We start from the raw sequence: 16192 nt of genomic DNA on the forward strand, positions 1-16192 counted from the left end.
GAAAAGGACCAGGTCAGGAGACAAGGAGTGGGAATCTTGTCTAGCAAACTGAGCATTAGCATCCTAATAGCAGTGTGTGTGTGTGTGTGTGTGTGTGTGTGTGTGTGTGAGTGTGTGTGTGTGGTGTGTGTGGTGTGTGTGTGGTGTGTGTGTGTTGTGTGTGTGTGTGGTGTGTGTGTGTGGTATGTGTGTGAGTGTGTGTGGTGTGTGTGTGTGGTGTGTGTATGCGGTGTGTTTGTGTGTGTGTGGTGTGTGTTTGTGTCTGTGTGGTGTGTGTGTGTGTGGTGTGTGTGTGGTGTGTGTGTGTGTGTGGTGTGTGTGTGTGGTGTGTGTGTGTGTGTGTGTGTGGTGTGTGTGTGAGTGTATGTGTGGTGTGTGAATGTGTGTGTGTGTGTGTGTGGTGTGTGTGTGTGTGGTGTGTGTGTGTGTGTGAGTGTGTGTGTGTTTGAGTGTGTGTGTGTGTGTGTGTGTGTGTGTGTGTGTGTGTGTGTGTGTGTGTTGCATGTTGATAACAGGGGCTGATGGACTGCTAAGGAGGAGGTGGTCCAAGAAGGTAAGTCTTAGCTGAAGCTCTCCTGGGGACTGTGAATTCTGTCCTGGTTTCATGCAATGTGACTGGAAAGTGGCAAACCTGGACCTAATTAGCTCAGGCCCAGACCTACCTCCACTCTGCCCAACCATTCAAAATAACGTTTTTTTACACCTTTCTTATACCCTTGACTTATACCAAGAATAGAAAGAAGAAATAGCCATATGAAGATTGCTCCTGATTCGTTTTAAAACCAGTATCGAAGACACTGTTATATTGTTCATTCCTTTTAGGATATGATTCTCGGGGGGGGGGGGAGTTTCTCAAAGTAATGACAGGTTTTCCTCTGTAAACCACCTCAAATCTTTCCTAAAAATTAAAAGAGTTGGTCTTCTGAGGTGGAGCAGTGCCCTTGATGATGGGGGCAGGGACTGGGTGTCGGCAAGAACTTCCAGTCCAGTGCTGCACTCACCTAGGCGTCCACAGGCGTTGGGGCCAGCAGGACAGTGAGCCAGGTGGTGCCTTCTTCACAGAAGCAGGAATTCCCAGGGAGGGAGAATCTGTAAAGATGTGGGGACTGGGCCGGGGAAGTGGGTGATACAGTAGGTCTTGAGGACAACAGACAGGTATCATGGCCTACTGGGAGGGACACGGCCTGTGCAATCACACACCAGCTATAGGACTTGGGCAAGTCACTTGATCTTCCTGAGCTACAGTTTCCTCATTTGTGGACAATAACATATCCTTTGCAAACATGGTGTGAGAATTAAGTGAAATAACGTGTGAAGCACCTGGTATACAGAAGGCATCAAACAAAAGAGGTGCTGTTACTACGGTTGCATCTTGGAGTTGTGGAAGGTGGCAAAGGCAACAGCTTGAATATGTGAAGGCTGACAAAGGGTCTTTGCAATGTTTCAGAAACGAAGTGCAATTAAGACCCCTTCATCCATACTCCATTTGAACTGGGGTGAGAAGGTGAGTCTTCCACAGGCGAGTGCAGAAGGAGCTGTGTGAACAGATAAAGTGGGTGAGGGGGGTTCAAAAGACCTCCAACGTGTAGTGGCTAAGGGAAAACTTCCCCTTTGCCCTCTGAAGGTTAACCAAAAATCAACTGACAAGATTCAGAACAGTAGGAGAAAGGGCCTAACAAATTTTTATTTAACATTGGGAGGGGGAATTGCATTTTTATTAACATTAACTTTCATTTTATTTAACATTGCGTGAGGGAATCGCAGGACAGTGATTGCCCAATAACTCGATGCGTCCAGAAGCTGTACACAGTCTTCACAGGGGAGAGAGGAGATATCAGTAATGATTTTCAGGACAAATGAATGAGCCCAAAGAACAATGGCCTGGGACCATGATTCTCTGAGCCCGGGGGGAGGTGGCATCACGGGTGCAGGAAGAAAAGCAAAAGTTAAGCCGAGACTGTCTCATTGTGCAGATGAAACTATCTCAGGTCTCCACAGCTGCCCTCAGAAAGAACAGACCTTACACAAAGGGCGGGCTTCACCAGTGCGTATTTTCTTCCCTATAGAGGCAAGTTTCTTCCACAAAAGGCAGCCTCGTAGTTATTCTCGTTTCCCAGTCCCTCTGAATTAGCCATCTTACAACATGTCAAAGCAGTATACTTCGGGGGGAAAGGGTGCTTTGCTTCAGAAGTGAAAGCTGCCGACGTGTAGGGGTTTCCCTGGGCGTGGTGCAAATGCGCAGGAAGGCAGAGGGCCCGGACAAGGCAGCTGCGGGCGCCGCTTCCCATCTGCGGCGGTGTGGGCTTGAGGGGAGGTGGACTTCTCTTGCACAGTGGCCTGCAGCATCAGTGACTTCAATAGGGACTCCCTGTCCCCTTCCCAGGGCTCAGTCCTTGCTCCCAACCCTCTCTCGACGGAAGCCTCTGCAGTGCTAGTCAGGAGCCCCAGGGTCCGTCCTTGCCGTCCATCACTCCCTTGATCCAGTCCACATAGTTGAGCACTTTGGTGTAGAAGTCATAGCCCTCGCCACACCCGATGCCCCAGGATACGATGCCTGTGGCCACCCAGCGACGGGAATGATTGTCCCATACCACATAGACGCTACCACTGTCCCCCTGGCAGACACTATGCTTCCACATCTTGTCCCCTACACAGAACATGTTGTCAGAAAACACCTCAGTCCTCTGCCTCTCTCGGAGCCAGGCCTCACAGTCCTCCCTCGTGGCTACTGGTAACCCTGAGTATTTCAGCTTAGTAGTTAACCAGCCCATCTCCATGCCAAACCCACTGACATAGCCCAGCAAGCCACTGAGATAGAGGGTCTCATTGTTGGGCAGACAGACAGGGAGGAGGTTGGGGCCCAGGGAGACCCTGTGCTGGAGCTCCAGGAGGGCGATGTCCCCGTTGAAGTTGTGGGACTCATTCTGACGGTAGTCTGGGTGCACAACGACACGGCGGACAGGGTATTTTCCCAGTTTCAGCATCTCCTCTATGTCTGTGTGGCCCAGGAACACATCCACACTCCGGTTCTTCCCGAGAAAGATGCCGTCCTTGGGGTAGATGGTGTGGGCAGCGGTGAGGATCCATCTGTCGCCCAGTAGGGCCCCACCCCCGCGACCGTAGATGTTGGTGAAGGCTTGCCAGGGGAAGTTGCCCAACTTGGCTCTGGAAGAACCAAGGGTCTTCTGGTTCTGGGCAATGGGCGTGACTGGCCGTCCACAGACTGGGAGAGAGGAGAGGTAAGCGTGAGCAGCTGGTAGCTGCACCAAGACACATGGGTTGCACACCTCCTCCTGTGCAGTGCTGGGCAGGGAGCCCGAGGAAGGTCCCAGGTGTGGCTCTGCGTGGGGTCAGGGCTCTTACACTGATGCAGACTCACAGGTGGAGACCACATGGCAGGCGTGAGAAGCAAATCAATTCCAATGCTACTGGGCACATACCCTGGCCGGGACTCAGGACAGTGGACTGAGGGGTGGAGGACAGGGATGAGCTCATGTTTGGGACTGGCTCTGTGGGGCTCTCCCTCCCACCGCCTCAGCCATGTCTTTAAGCCATTCCTTTAGACTCATGCTGGGAGCATCCCCCTGGCCAAATCATATGGCAAGCAGAGTTTGTCTCCAGTGCCTAATGCCTCTGTTTTCTGTGTCCTGTCCTCATTTGTGACATCTCCCGCTTACCACTCGCCCTCCAACCCACTCCCAGAGCATGCTGAGCCTTCGGGCCTCCTCTAGAGTTTTCTGTGGATTAGATTGGGTTAGGAAGGCAATGCTTTGACTAAAAAACATGGATTTCAAAAATGGTGGCGATGAACCCTCATATGTTGCTGGTGAGATGAAAAATGGTGCAGCCGCTGCAGAAAACAGTTTGGTGGTTCCTCAAAAAAGTTAAACATAGAATCACGACATAAGCCAGCAGTTCTATTCCTAGGTACATACCCAAGAGATCTAGAAACATGTTTTCATACAAAAACTTGTACAGAAATGCTCATAGCAGCACTATTCATAATAGGCAAGAAGGAGAAATAACCCAAATGTCCATCAACTGGTGAACAGACAAAATGTGGTATCACCATACAAAGGAGTATCACTCAGCCTTGAGAGAGAGTGAACCACTGACACACGTTCTAACGTGGAAGAACCTTGAAAACATTATGCTAAGTGAAAGAAGCTGGACATAAAAGGCCACATATTGTACGATTCCATTTATATGAAATGTCCAGAACAGGCAAATCCACAGAAACAGAAAATACAAGTGGTTTGCCAGGAGGTGACGAGGGAGAATTGGAGGTACTGGGGGCTTTTTTGGGGGGTGATGGAAACGTTCCAGAATTAGTGGTACTGGTTTCACAACATTGTGAATACACTAAAACTTACTGAATTGTATATTTTAAAGTGGTTAAAATGGTGAATTTTATGTTATGTGAATTTTATCTCAATAAAAAAATTTTTTTTAAATGGTGAACTTTCTTGTATTGTGTGGCATCTAGGTAAGGAGATATTTTGGGGACAGAGAGCCTGTCTGTTTATGCTTAAAACACACCATATGAAGACAGTTTTCTCCTATTCCCTGTCCCCCTTCCCCCTTCACTTGTCCACCTGGTCAATATCCTCCATGCTTTGATTTTTTTAGACACATCTTGACCCTTGAGGAATAAGGGACAAGCTCCTTGCCTCTTCTTTTCTGCGCCTTCTTGCTCACCTTTTTCCCTCATCTGCTTTTATCTTCCCTTTCTATTCTGAGGCTTTCCTTGAACCGTCTGTGTCCCATCGCTCCTAGTCACAGCTGAGGCTTGCTGGGAAGTGGCCAAAAGAACAGCACTGCGCAGGTAACTACTTACCAGGCACACACCGAGGAATCTCCTGCCCATCCTGTCTGTCTTTCCAGGTCCCCTGAGCTGTGCAGGTAAGTGTCCCTGAGGAGCAAAACAGGGGAGGCAAAGAAACATGCTCAGAACTGGAAGGTGCTGGGCTAACAGACCAGGTACTCAGAGGGCGTCAGGCCTCTGGTGGGATTGAGGCAGATGGAAGCCACTTCCTCAGCAGGTGGGGACTCACCTGCTGGCACTGCCTGATAATAGGGTTCCCGGCAGCAGTTCTTGGAAGGGTGGTCTCCAGGGGTGTTGACAGCCTCAGCGCCCCCACTGGCCTGGCTGGTAGACTGACTACCATTCACAGCTATAGGCAAACAGCAGTCGTTAGGCCTCACACAGACTTCATATCTGGCAACCCAGGGGCTGATTTTGGCCCATGGCTATATTTAGCTTGACCTGCATGCTGGGTTTTTTTTTTTTTTTTTTTTTGGTTTTTGTTCTTTTAATTTGTAGCTCATTTGTTTATTTTATTATTTTTATTTATTTATTTATTTATTTATTATTTAAATTTTTTTTAAAAGATGACCGGCAAGGGGATCTTAACCCTTGACTTTGTGTTGTCAGCACCACGCTCTCCCAAGTGAGCTAACCGGCCATCCCTATATGGGATCCAAACTCATGGCCTTGGTGTTACCAGCACCACACTCTCCCAAGTGAGCCACGGGCTGGCCCAGTAACTCATTTGTTTAGAGTGTGGTGCTGAGAACACCTAGGTCCAGGTTTCTATCCCTGCACTGGCCAGCTGCAAAAAGCAAAACAAAACATTTCAACTAGTATTCACAGATCAGATGTTCAGTACTCAAAGAGTGTGAAAATAATTGTGATAAGAATTAACACATGGTGATTGGAATGTAAATTAGCAAAACCTTTTTGGATGGAAATTTAGCAATATCAAAATTACAAATGCAAATATTTTTTAACCTAGCATTTTTATTTCTAAGAATTTATCCTAAAGATATTCTCACACATGTGTTCAAAGATGTATATGCAAGGATATCCACAACAGTGCTGTTTGTGGCAGCTTATCTATCAGTGGAGGAACAATTAAATACATATGTTCATCAATCAATGATACAATGTGGTCATTACAAAAGCATGAGTCAATGCTAACCGTATGAATATGGGATGGTCTTTAAGACAGATCATTGAGTGAAAAAATGCCAAGTTTAGGACATTGTGTATAACATGCAACACACACACACAATTTATATTCTAATGGTATAGAATGTCCTTGGAAGAATACCCAGGAAATGGAGAACAGGGCTGTTTCTGGGAAGGGTACCCGGGACTAAGGACCAGCAATCACAGAAAGACTCACTTTCTTACCATGCTGTCTTTTTTCTTTTCTTGAAATTTTTATCTTGTGCATGTGTTATCTTTCAAAAAAAAAGTCTGTCATCATTTGAAAATCTAGAATTTCACTTTAAAATCTGAAAGTTTGGTTTCTCTTGAAAAATGAGATGACTCACAAACACTGGGCCTGTTGATCTGCCTGGAAATAACTGCTAGAGCTGAGCAATGGCTGCCCCTTACTTGGGCTGCTCACCAGCAGGGTCAAGGCTGGGACAGGGCTGGGACAGGGATGGGGTTGGGCCCAGGTGTCCCTGAATCCCCCTGCCTCAGCTGTCACTGAAGCTTCCACTTGTGGCTTCAAGATACCAGGGGCCATGGCTTGGGGCAGAGGCTCCTTCCTGGCACCCCCAGGAGGGACACTCACCCACAGCTTGATAGAAGGCCAGGAAGCTCTTGTGGAGGTGGGTGGCCTTGTCCTCGGAGGAGGTGTGTGCGTGGAAGGTCAGCCGCAAACTCCTCCCTGAGGACACAAACTCCCTCTGGCCAGGAGGGCTGCCTAGAGGGGAGCCCTGCTGACCACAGAACCGGCTTGGATCCATCCCACTGGCTGAGATCTGAAAGGGGGAGACAGAGTGAGGGGGCGGGGAGGTGTGTGGTGAATCTGGGGTGGTCACAGGGGCATATCCTTGGCGTGACTTCAGCACTGTCTAGAAGGTCTGCACAACTCTGGGGCTTGGGACGCTCACTTCGCCGAGCCTTCCTCAAGCTTCCTGTTCTATTACTGACTGCAAGTTTCTTCCAGACATGACCACATGCTGGAATATCTCTAGCCTACTATCATTATCTCATAAAACCCACCACGTGTTCCTTCTTTAAGAAGTTCCTGAGCACCCCACGGCTCCCACAATAGTCATGGGTTGTAAGTTCTAAGAAGGCAGGGACCGCATCTGTTCTGCTCAGCACTGAGTCCCTGATGCTGACATGGTGCCTGTAGCACCGCACCTGCAGCACTGCACCTGCGGCTTTGACCCAGCCACTATGCAGATGCAAATCCCTCCCACTCGGCTTCTCCCCCTGCCCCCACCCCCAGCCATCACCTTCCACTTCTCTGAGTAACTTTCCATGCCCAACATCTGTAAAGCAATCAGACCCTCTGCAAAGACTGAGACCCTGGAGTTCCTGCCCTTTCTTCTTCTTTTGGGGTGCCCCTCCTCTTTCCCCATGAACTGTAAATGAAGCCCTCGCAATGGGTGGGAATCTAAGGACACAAAATATACACAGCATGGGTACACTGGATGTTGCTTAACTTGGTTAAGTTCTTCAAGCAAGTTGTCTGTTTCAGTCTCCTTCTGACTGCTTCGCCCCAGCTGAAATCCTTTTCCTGTGGGTTCCTCACCCCAGGGAAAGAGCGACTTGGAGGGAGTCCCCTGGGCCCCGGCTTCATGCTTCACCTGTTCTGGGCACACAGATCACCTCTCGGCACGTTTCATTTCTGACTTTCATACTGATCCACTTCCCTGGGTTCTTGCTAGCTCTCCATTCCCTCACTCTCCACACGTCTCAAATTCCTCCAAGACTCCGTCAAGCCTGTCCTGCTATGACATGTCCCAATACTGATCTTTTCCTTAGAACATCGACAAATGTAACTCTCCACATTTAAGAGACCTGCCTCTTGAGGAAGAAGCATTTTGGTATAGGAAACTATCCTCGACTGATCTCCTTGGTTGTAAAACCCTCCAGTTTTCTTTTTACCCATTCTCATGAGTTGTTAGCTAAATAAAATCACTTAGGATTCTAACTAATAAAGGAGAATGAATACAAGACGGGGAGTCATAGGACCTGCATTAAATTTCAGACTTTGCTCCTAACTCCCTGTGTGACATGGGGGAGTTTCTTAACCACTTGAGATCTCAGTTTTCTTTCCTATAAAATGGTCTGTGAGGCCTCTTCCGGCCAGGGCAACATCATATCCTGGGGTGTTCTCCAGTGTCTGCTCTAACAGCAGTGTCGAGGATGATGCTAAGCATCTGCTCGTTCAAACTCACTCTGTTGTGGGTCCTGCGCACACAGCAAGCTTGGGTTCCATTCATTCTTCCATTTATTCCTTCGGTAAACGTGGTGATTATGTACTATGTCTGCAATGCTTTGCTAGCGGCTGGGCACCCAGATATGACTAAGGCATACTTCTCTTACTGATGAGCCCTCAGTCTGGCCGAGGATACTGACAAAGTAAAAATTGAACTAGACTTTAGTGTGATCAATTCTACATTTGAGGTGTGTGTGCGACTTGGCCAAGAGAGAATCCTATTCCTGAACTTGAACTCCCTCAATGACAGGAAAGAGTTAAGCTGGGATTAAAATTTTCCATGACCTCCCACATGGTGCCAGCACCTCGGGGCCTGCCCTGGGATCCGGGGCATGGAGAAGGGGACCAAAACCCCCTCCCACAACCAGGCGCACCATGCCAGGACCTCGGGACCCACTCGGAGACCCAGGGCATGGAACCGGGGATCAGACACTCTCCACAACCAGGCACACTGCCAGCACCACGGAGAAGGCTAAAAACATCTCCTCCGTGTGGGTGGCCCACCCACAGCCACCACGATAACCATGGCTGCAGCGAAGGCAGCTAGAAGCCACAACCACCACACAGATGGTCCACAGCCACTGGAGTGAGTTGACACAAGGAGAGTCACCAGCAGAGATAAAGAAAGGAGGAGGATGTCTGTCTCCACAGAGCCTGTTTCATAGTGACGGAAGAGACATCTGCTCTATGATAGTGTTGGGGGACCTGATCACGCCTCTCAGCATTGGGCAGGTCATTTGGGCAGCAAACTAACAGAGTAACCATTATTCTTTCAGAGGGAAAGAAGAAATCTAGGGTGATTCGGGGGGAGGGGGAGAGAAAGGGGGATGGGAAGGGATTGAACAGGGGCATAAAGAATAATTACAATTTGTAACAATATATGTGCTAGTAATATTGATTTGATCCACATATCTCAGTGTTGAACCCCCATAATATGTATAATCAATTTTGATTCAATAAACATTTTTAAAAAAGGTTTTTTTTTCCCCATGATTTAAGAGGAACAAGGCTCATAGGCTGAACTGAATAAAGCATAGTCCTAACTGGTTAAATCTGAAGCAATAAATACAGGCATTTATTATCTCTTCTTCCACCTCAAACCCCACTAAAATGACAGCAATATACATAATAAAGGACAAAAAAGTGAGAGAAGATGGCAAGTGTTAACATTTTGGAAGAAACAATGGAGGAAGACAGTGGCAGTGCGCCTGTGAAGGTGGGAGCCTGAATAAAGCAGGTAGGTTCTCATCACAGAACACTGGAAAGTGCCAGAAATCGGGGGACCCCGAGGATAGGCATGAGGGAAGAGCTGACAAAGGGACGACAGACAAAACCTATGCTGGGAGACCTCAGAATCCTGGATCCTCTTGCCACCTGTGTATCAAGGTAACTCCTTTGGCCCACCTGGCAGAAGACCTGAGCTTGAACCAGAAACCCTGGACTTGGGGTCCCTAGACACACTTGACAGAGAAGGTCAATGCCAGTGCTGAAAACGGATTCAGTGAAAGTCTACCTATCAAGCAGTGAGATACACCTCCCTCCCTCCCCCAAACCCCTTCCCCAACTTGTTTACCAGAATGCTGGGAGCCTGGAGCAGGAGACCGGAGGAGTCCTCTGTGGAGAGTCTGGCTGTCCCCAAATAAAACACTAATACATACTGACATGTGGGAAGTCCCCAATAGCACATTTAGATCACCCTGTTGATAACCCTATTTTCAAACCTGTCATTTGACATTTAGCTATCCACACAGAACTTTTAATCAGCATTTTAGCTTCACTCTTAAATATGAATGAACAGCCAAGATGATCAGACATTGTAGGAAAGTCTCTAACATGAAAAGAACAGACCAAAGCAAACAGTAAAAAGGAGCTTAGATGAAGTAGAGATAATATAGGGAACAGAAGGAACATTGAAATATAATCCCAACAGAAGGAAAAGAGTAGATATTGCATCTATAAAACAAGAACAATATTCTATAAAAAGGCACATTTAGAAAATAAGAATGAGCCCTTAGAAATGAAATAATACATCAGCGAAAGAAACCACTGGAATTTAAAGATGAGGAAATCTCTCACAAAGTGTAGCAAAAGACAAAGAGATGGAAAATAGATGAGAACAGAGAACAAAACTAGGACATCAGTCCAGAACATACAATAGCTGAATTATAGGAATTCCAGAAAGAGGGCTGGTCAGTTAGATAGAAGTTGGTTAGAGCACAGTGTTGTGACTAACACCAAGGTCAAGGGTTCAGATCGCCATACCAGCTGGCTGGGAAAAAAAAAAAAAAAAAGGAGTTCCAGAAAGAGAAAATAAAGAAAGCAGGTGTTTGGAAATTATTAAAGAAATAATACAATTATGTTCTCAGAATTGAAGGACTGGATTAAAAGAGTCTCTACATTAAAATAACCTGTCCAACGAGTGGAAAAACCACCTGCATCAAGGCACATCACAATGGAAGTTCAGAATACTGGTAATAAGGAAAATATCCCAAAAGTTCTAGAGAGAAAAAAGTAAGTGTCAGTAATGACAATGGCATTATATTTCTTAACCATACTAGAGCTAGAAGATAATGTCACCAAAATTCTGGGAGAAAAGGGCTCCAATCAGAATGCTATACCCAGATAAACTATCCATCAACTGCAAGGGTAGAACTAAGACACTCAGGAGCATGTAAGATCCTCTAAAATTTAGCCTAACATATCCTTTCTAAGGAAGCTGTTGGAGAATGTGCTCCTCCAGAATGAGGGAGTAAACCAAGAAAGAGAAAGATATGGGATTCGGGTCCAGCATGGGACAGGTCAAGGAGATCCCCAGAATAAGGGAGAAAGGAACTTCCAGAATGTGTGAAGGCTGAGAGAGCAAAGAACTCAGACCGCGGAAATGAATCATAAAGAGATCTTCAGAAGGGGCATCACCCATAAAAAAGAGGACTGACAGACTGAAATTGTGCTTGAGTCTAAGTACTGGGACATACTCAGGAGGATTTACACTCCTGGCCAAGAGCATGGGGAGTGTAGCTACAGAGAGAACTAAGCAAATTAAAAATCCAAACAAAAACAAAACTTCCCAAAGAACTCCATGTAATTATTGACTCCTGGGAAAGCCAAAAGTTGGAGAAGGAAGGAAATATAATTACTGTATACCACGTGTTCAGAGGTGAATATTTTACAGTCATCATAATGTAAATAATGAATATACATTTAACTAAAAATGATAATGTAGGTAAACTGGGAGGATGGGGGAGGGGAAAGTGAGTGGTGGAACCAGACGGCCAGCCTTCATCTTCCACAGTCAGAAGTTAGTAGAAAATACGAAAAATAATAGAATAAGCGTGTTGTTTATACTCATGAAGGTAAACACCAGATGAAACAGCTACATGAATTGGAAATGATTGCCTTGGGGAGCAGCAATCGGGGTGGGGAGGAATAGAGACTGCTGTTTTTCATTATAAGCTTTGGGGTACTCTGATTTTTAAAAGAGTTATGTGCATGTCTTATTTTGATATAAATTTAAACCAAAAATAACGTCAAGTGCTTTTTAAAAATGTCCTTATTCTAAATAATGCCCTTGTCATATGAAGTTTGGTGGGAGTTCCTCTAAGGTAAACTGAACGGTTACTTAATCTTTTATTACTGTTTATGCCCAGCCTCCTAACCTGACAGAGCAGACACTCAACAATGCGTGATGACTTATTTTTAACAGCTGATGTGTGAGTGTCTGACCTTTTACCATATAGATCTGCAATATCTGCCTGTCCTGCTGCTGTCTCTTTTGCTCTGTGGGGCCCAGGTGGTAGCTAGGGACAGAGATGGTGGTGGGAGGCTGTGCCCTGGACTGGGCAGACCATTGCCCCCAGGTAAGCTGGGCCCCAGTGCCCTGGACTTGCGCTCTCCATCCCTCCTCTAGATGGGTGGTTTAGGGTGAAGCCACTTTCCATGTCCCTGGGAGGCCCCCTCCCCAGAGTCCCTGCAGGGCTCCCCCCAGCTCACTGTGACAGAGTCTCCTTCACAGTTCTGGGATGGCTCCAGGTAGAAATCCTGGAAGACGAGCCTCACAACAAAGCCCTCTGGAGCCTGGATGTCAGTGGTGCCCTCCTGGCCTTTGAGATATGGCTCCGGGTACCCAGGGGATGTCAGCTGCTGGGGTAGCCGCTGGGCCAAGAGGACCGAGCACTGTGTGGGGCAAGCCTGGAGCACTCCCCAGAGGAGCAGCCACCACCTATGAAGGAAGGGCAGGGTGAGGCCCGTGATACTGAGGAGTGGGGCAGGCGATGCTGGGGATCGAGAGGCCCGGCAAAGGCAGGGGCCAGCAGCTGTAGCCTCAGCGCCTGAGGCCTGGGCACCTCCTTTCTGCTCCCTTCCCCAATGCCCACAGCCTGAGCTCTAGGGCCGAGGTCTAGGACCAAGTCCTCCACCCTTTGAGGACATCATCATTGCTCATCTCCCTGGAGACTCTCATCCAAGGTTGAGGGTTGCTTTCAGCTTCAGCAACTCCCACCCGACCCCGGGATCTGAGGGAGCAATAGTGGTACAAATGCGGGACGTTTAACATTTTTCTGGCTCAGAGCACCGAGCCGGACCACCCCCAGGGAAGGCTGCTAGAGGCCACAGGCGAACTCCAGGACCCGTCCCGATAACCGCCATGCACGTGCCCCACTTTCCCCTCTCGCCACCTTTCCTCCTCTGGCTCTCCACGGGGCACACTCACATCTTGCCTGGGCAGCTTGTGAAGTGGGGGCTTCTCCAGAGAGAGTTCCCCCTCTCTGGGACCAGGCATCTGGAACCGGACATCTGGGAGCTGCCAGACGACTTGGGCCAAGCCAGGGCACAGGAGAAGGCCCTGTCGGCCAGGGAGGGCGGAGAAGTTACTGGAAATGAGTTAAGTAACTCTCCGCAGGTTCCCTTTTTCTAATTCTCTGAGTTGAGCGCCACCTGCTGTCTGGAGGAAAAACTTCTCCAAAACCACGCTGGCCCTCAGAGATCAGGGTGGGAGGGCACTGACGCTTGACTCTTTGTACTATTTGAAACAAATGTGTGCCATGTGCATGTATCACACATAGTACGATGGCTTTTTACAGCTGCTGCCCTTAACTCGCCTTGTCTCTCCCTCCCTGACCTTCCCAGTCATTTACATTATCAGCCCACCTCTTGTAGACATTGAAGTTTGTGGCCTGTGAACTTGAGCTTTCCCTCCTCTCCCTCCTTACCAAGTATGGGTGGGGGTCATGTGTAGGTATTCTTTTGCGTCCTGCCATGCCCCTGAGGCTTCTTGTCCATCAGGGTCTGCTGGGCAGAGCTGGGGTCTAGCGGATGGGTCCCTGAGCCCCCAGCCTCAGCTGTCACTCAAGCCTCCTTAGACAGATAGCAGGGGCCATGGCATGGGGCAGAGGCTGCCCTCCCCACACCCCCAAGAAGGACAGGGCTTGGTAAGGGGCCAGGAAGCCCTTGTGGAGGTGGGTGGCCCTGTGCGCAGAAGAGGCAGGTGTGTGTAAGGTCTTGCATTCTAGACACACACACACCTCTCATAGAAGAATCTATTGCTTCCTCCATTTTGCATGTTGTGATATGGGTCCTCACAAATGCAGCAGGTCACAGACCCAAACAGAGTATGTTCTGGATCTTTGATTTTTCTAGACTAAAAAGGCTCGGGAGAGCCACAGTCCATGGCTTCAAGGGAGTGGCAGGAGAGGGATGGTATGGACAAACATAATTTTCCAGGCACAGCCTTGGGATCGAGTCTACCCTGTCTGCCATACCCCAACCCCAAACACACCTGGGGATAATCTCCCATAATCGTCTTCTGAGGAGCATTCTCCTCTGATTGGATTTCTCCCCTCACCCTGAGAGCACTGAAACCTGCCCTCTCACATAACACTTAGAGTCACCTGGGCACCTGGGAAGCCAGAGATGCAGCCAGAAGGTGAACAGTGGGACCAATCCCATGACCCATGTGTTGGGAAGAAACCAGCTAAAGATGTCTGCAGAAAAGGAGAAAGACCTTTAAAGGAAACTCCCGTAGGAGGTAGGATGACCAACTTCCGATTTGCTTGGGACTGAAGAGTTTCCTGGGACATGGGGCTTTCAGTTGTTGTGGGTTTTTTTTTTTTTGTGGCTGGCCAGTATAGGGATCAATCCCTGGACCTTGGGGTTATGGGGCTTTCAGTTTTAAAATGAGGGAAGTTCTGGGCGGATCAGGACAGTTGATCACTCTAAATACACAGGGATTAAAGTGCTGAGTGAAAGAAAGCTGGGTGGGAAGGAGGACAGAGAGTCAAGAGGGCAAAGAGACAGTGACATCCCTGCAGCTGGTGAATAGGGCTGTCCAGGGCCTCAATGTGGTCCCTGTTTTGGGAATCTGACACTTTGAATATGAGGGCCCACCTTGGTCCCACCTTGGTGGTGTGGCTGCAATGTGTGTTGGGGTTAGGGGAGGAAAACTCTGGGGACTTGGGACTGGAGAAGGAGCCTGATGGCTATGTGTACAGCTGGTCACTGCAGGCTCCTGTGGGCGGGGGCTGGGCAGTTGTGCCCTATGCTGTGTTCTGCACCACCTTCCCTGCACTGGGACGTCCTCTCCAGCTGGCAGGGAGCTAGGAGTGGCTGTTGCTCTGCAGTTCATGGTCTGGGCAGAAGAAGTAGCCACCCATAGATGCAGACACAGGGGCTCTTCAGGGCTGGCAGTACAGGGGATGGCACACATCCACGTATGGGAGTGGGGAGATGAGGATGAGGAGTTAGTGACTTGGGCTCTGGAGCTGTGGAGAGGGGCCAGGTCTGAGGGAGAGCTAGCACTCCTTCATTAATTCCATCATCACTGGAGGCTTTGCTCACCTTGTTCTGTCTGGGGGCACAGGTAGGTACTCGGATAGTCTGTGAGGGCTACAACGCTGCAGCGCCTCCCTGAGCCCCACCCTCTACAATGTGCTGTCCTCTCACTGTGAGACGCCTGCCACATAAGCAAGTGGTAAGCTGCTTCAGTGTCTCAGGTATTTCTACCTTTGTTCCCCTAAACATTGCATGCATGGGGCAGACTCCAAGCAGCTAGCTAAGACTAGAAAAAACTGAACTTAGATTTGAGCTATTGCCCATCTCAAGACAGTTTGAGTTAAGCCAAGTTAACTGCCTGCTTGGGAAAATAAAAGCCCAAATCACACAAACCAACCAAGCAGAACTCTTCGGAAGATTATCACAGAATCCCATAGTTTTTATAATGTATCAACTACCATGTCCAGGGTACAATCCAAAACTACTCAAAATATGCAGAAACAGGAAAAACAAACTACACTCAAGAAAAAAGACATAATAGAGACCATCCCCCAAGATGACCCAGACATTGGATGTTAGTACACAAGGAAATTAGCACACAAAGATGCGAAGAAAAGTATGCTCATAATAAAGACAAAAGACAGGAAACATAAGAAGAAAAATAGAAACTCTAAAAAGAACCAGATTTAAATTCTGGAATGGAAAGATGCTATGTACAAAATAAAAGTATTGGTGGTCGTGACCAGAGACCCAGACTCTTGCGGCGGCAGCAGCGGCGGGCTGCGGTGGGCTGCAGGCCACGGGGCCCAGCTCGGAGCCGCGCAGGGTTGGGCTCTGGCTCCCCGACAGCTGCGCTGCTTCTGCCGGTGGGCGGCCTCGGCCTGCTGGGACACTCCGGTTAGGGCTGAGGTGGCGGAAGATGGAGTGACTTGCTCAAGGACACAGTGCTGTTAAGGACTGAGCAGTGTCTCCCGCATTTCCTGGCTTCCAGCCCAGTTCTTGATCCTCATCACCATGGTGTCTCACGTTTGAGCTCTGGCCAGTTTGGGGTGACAGGGGACATATGGCCTAGTCCCCAGCACCCATCCTCGTCTTTCACCATGGCTTAACTGGCAGAAGCCAAGATGGGAAATTTGACAAATCCTGCTTAAAAATGAAGAAACTTTTTTTTTTTTTTC

General features: G+C 48.4%; 1 protein-coding gene across 1 annotated transcript; it reads right to left on the reverse strand.

The window, feature by feature from the left end:
* Positions 1 to 1675: 1675 nt before the first annotated feature.
* Positions 1676 to 13088, reverse strand: C1RL (complement C1r subcomponent like). Its single transcript, XM_063075734.1, has 6 exons — positions 12958 to 13088; positions 12240 to 12468; positions 6588 to 6777; positions 5055 to 5174; positions 4838 to 4912; positions 1676 to 3223 (listed from the first exon to the last, which is right to left on the reverse strand). Exons 1-6 carry the CDS (start codon positions 13038 to 13040, stop codon positions 2436 to 2438), a joined length of 1485 nt encoding a protein of 494 aa, XP_062931804.1. The 5' UTR covers positions 13041 to 13088; the 3' UTR covers positions 1676 to 2435.
* Between the last annotated feature and the right edge of the window lie 3104 nt (positions 13089 to 16192).

Source organism: Cynocephalus volans, chromosome 12, assembly GCF_027409185.1.
Source record: "Cynocephalus volans isolate mCynVol1 chromosome 12, mCynVol1.pri, whole genome shotgun sequence".
Lineage (NCBI taxonomy): Eukaryota > Metazoa > Chordata > Mammalia > Dermoptera > Cynocephalidae > Cynocephalus > Cynocephalus volans.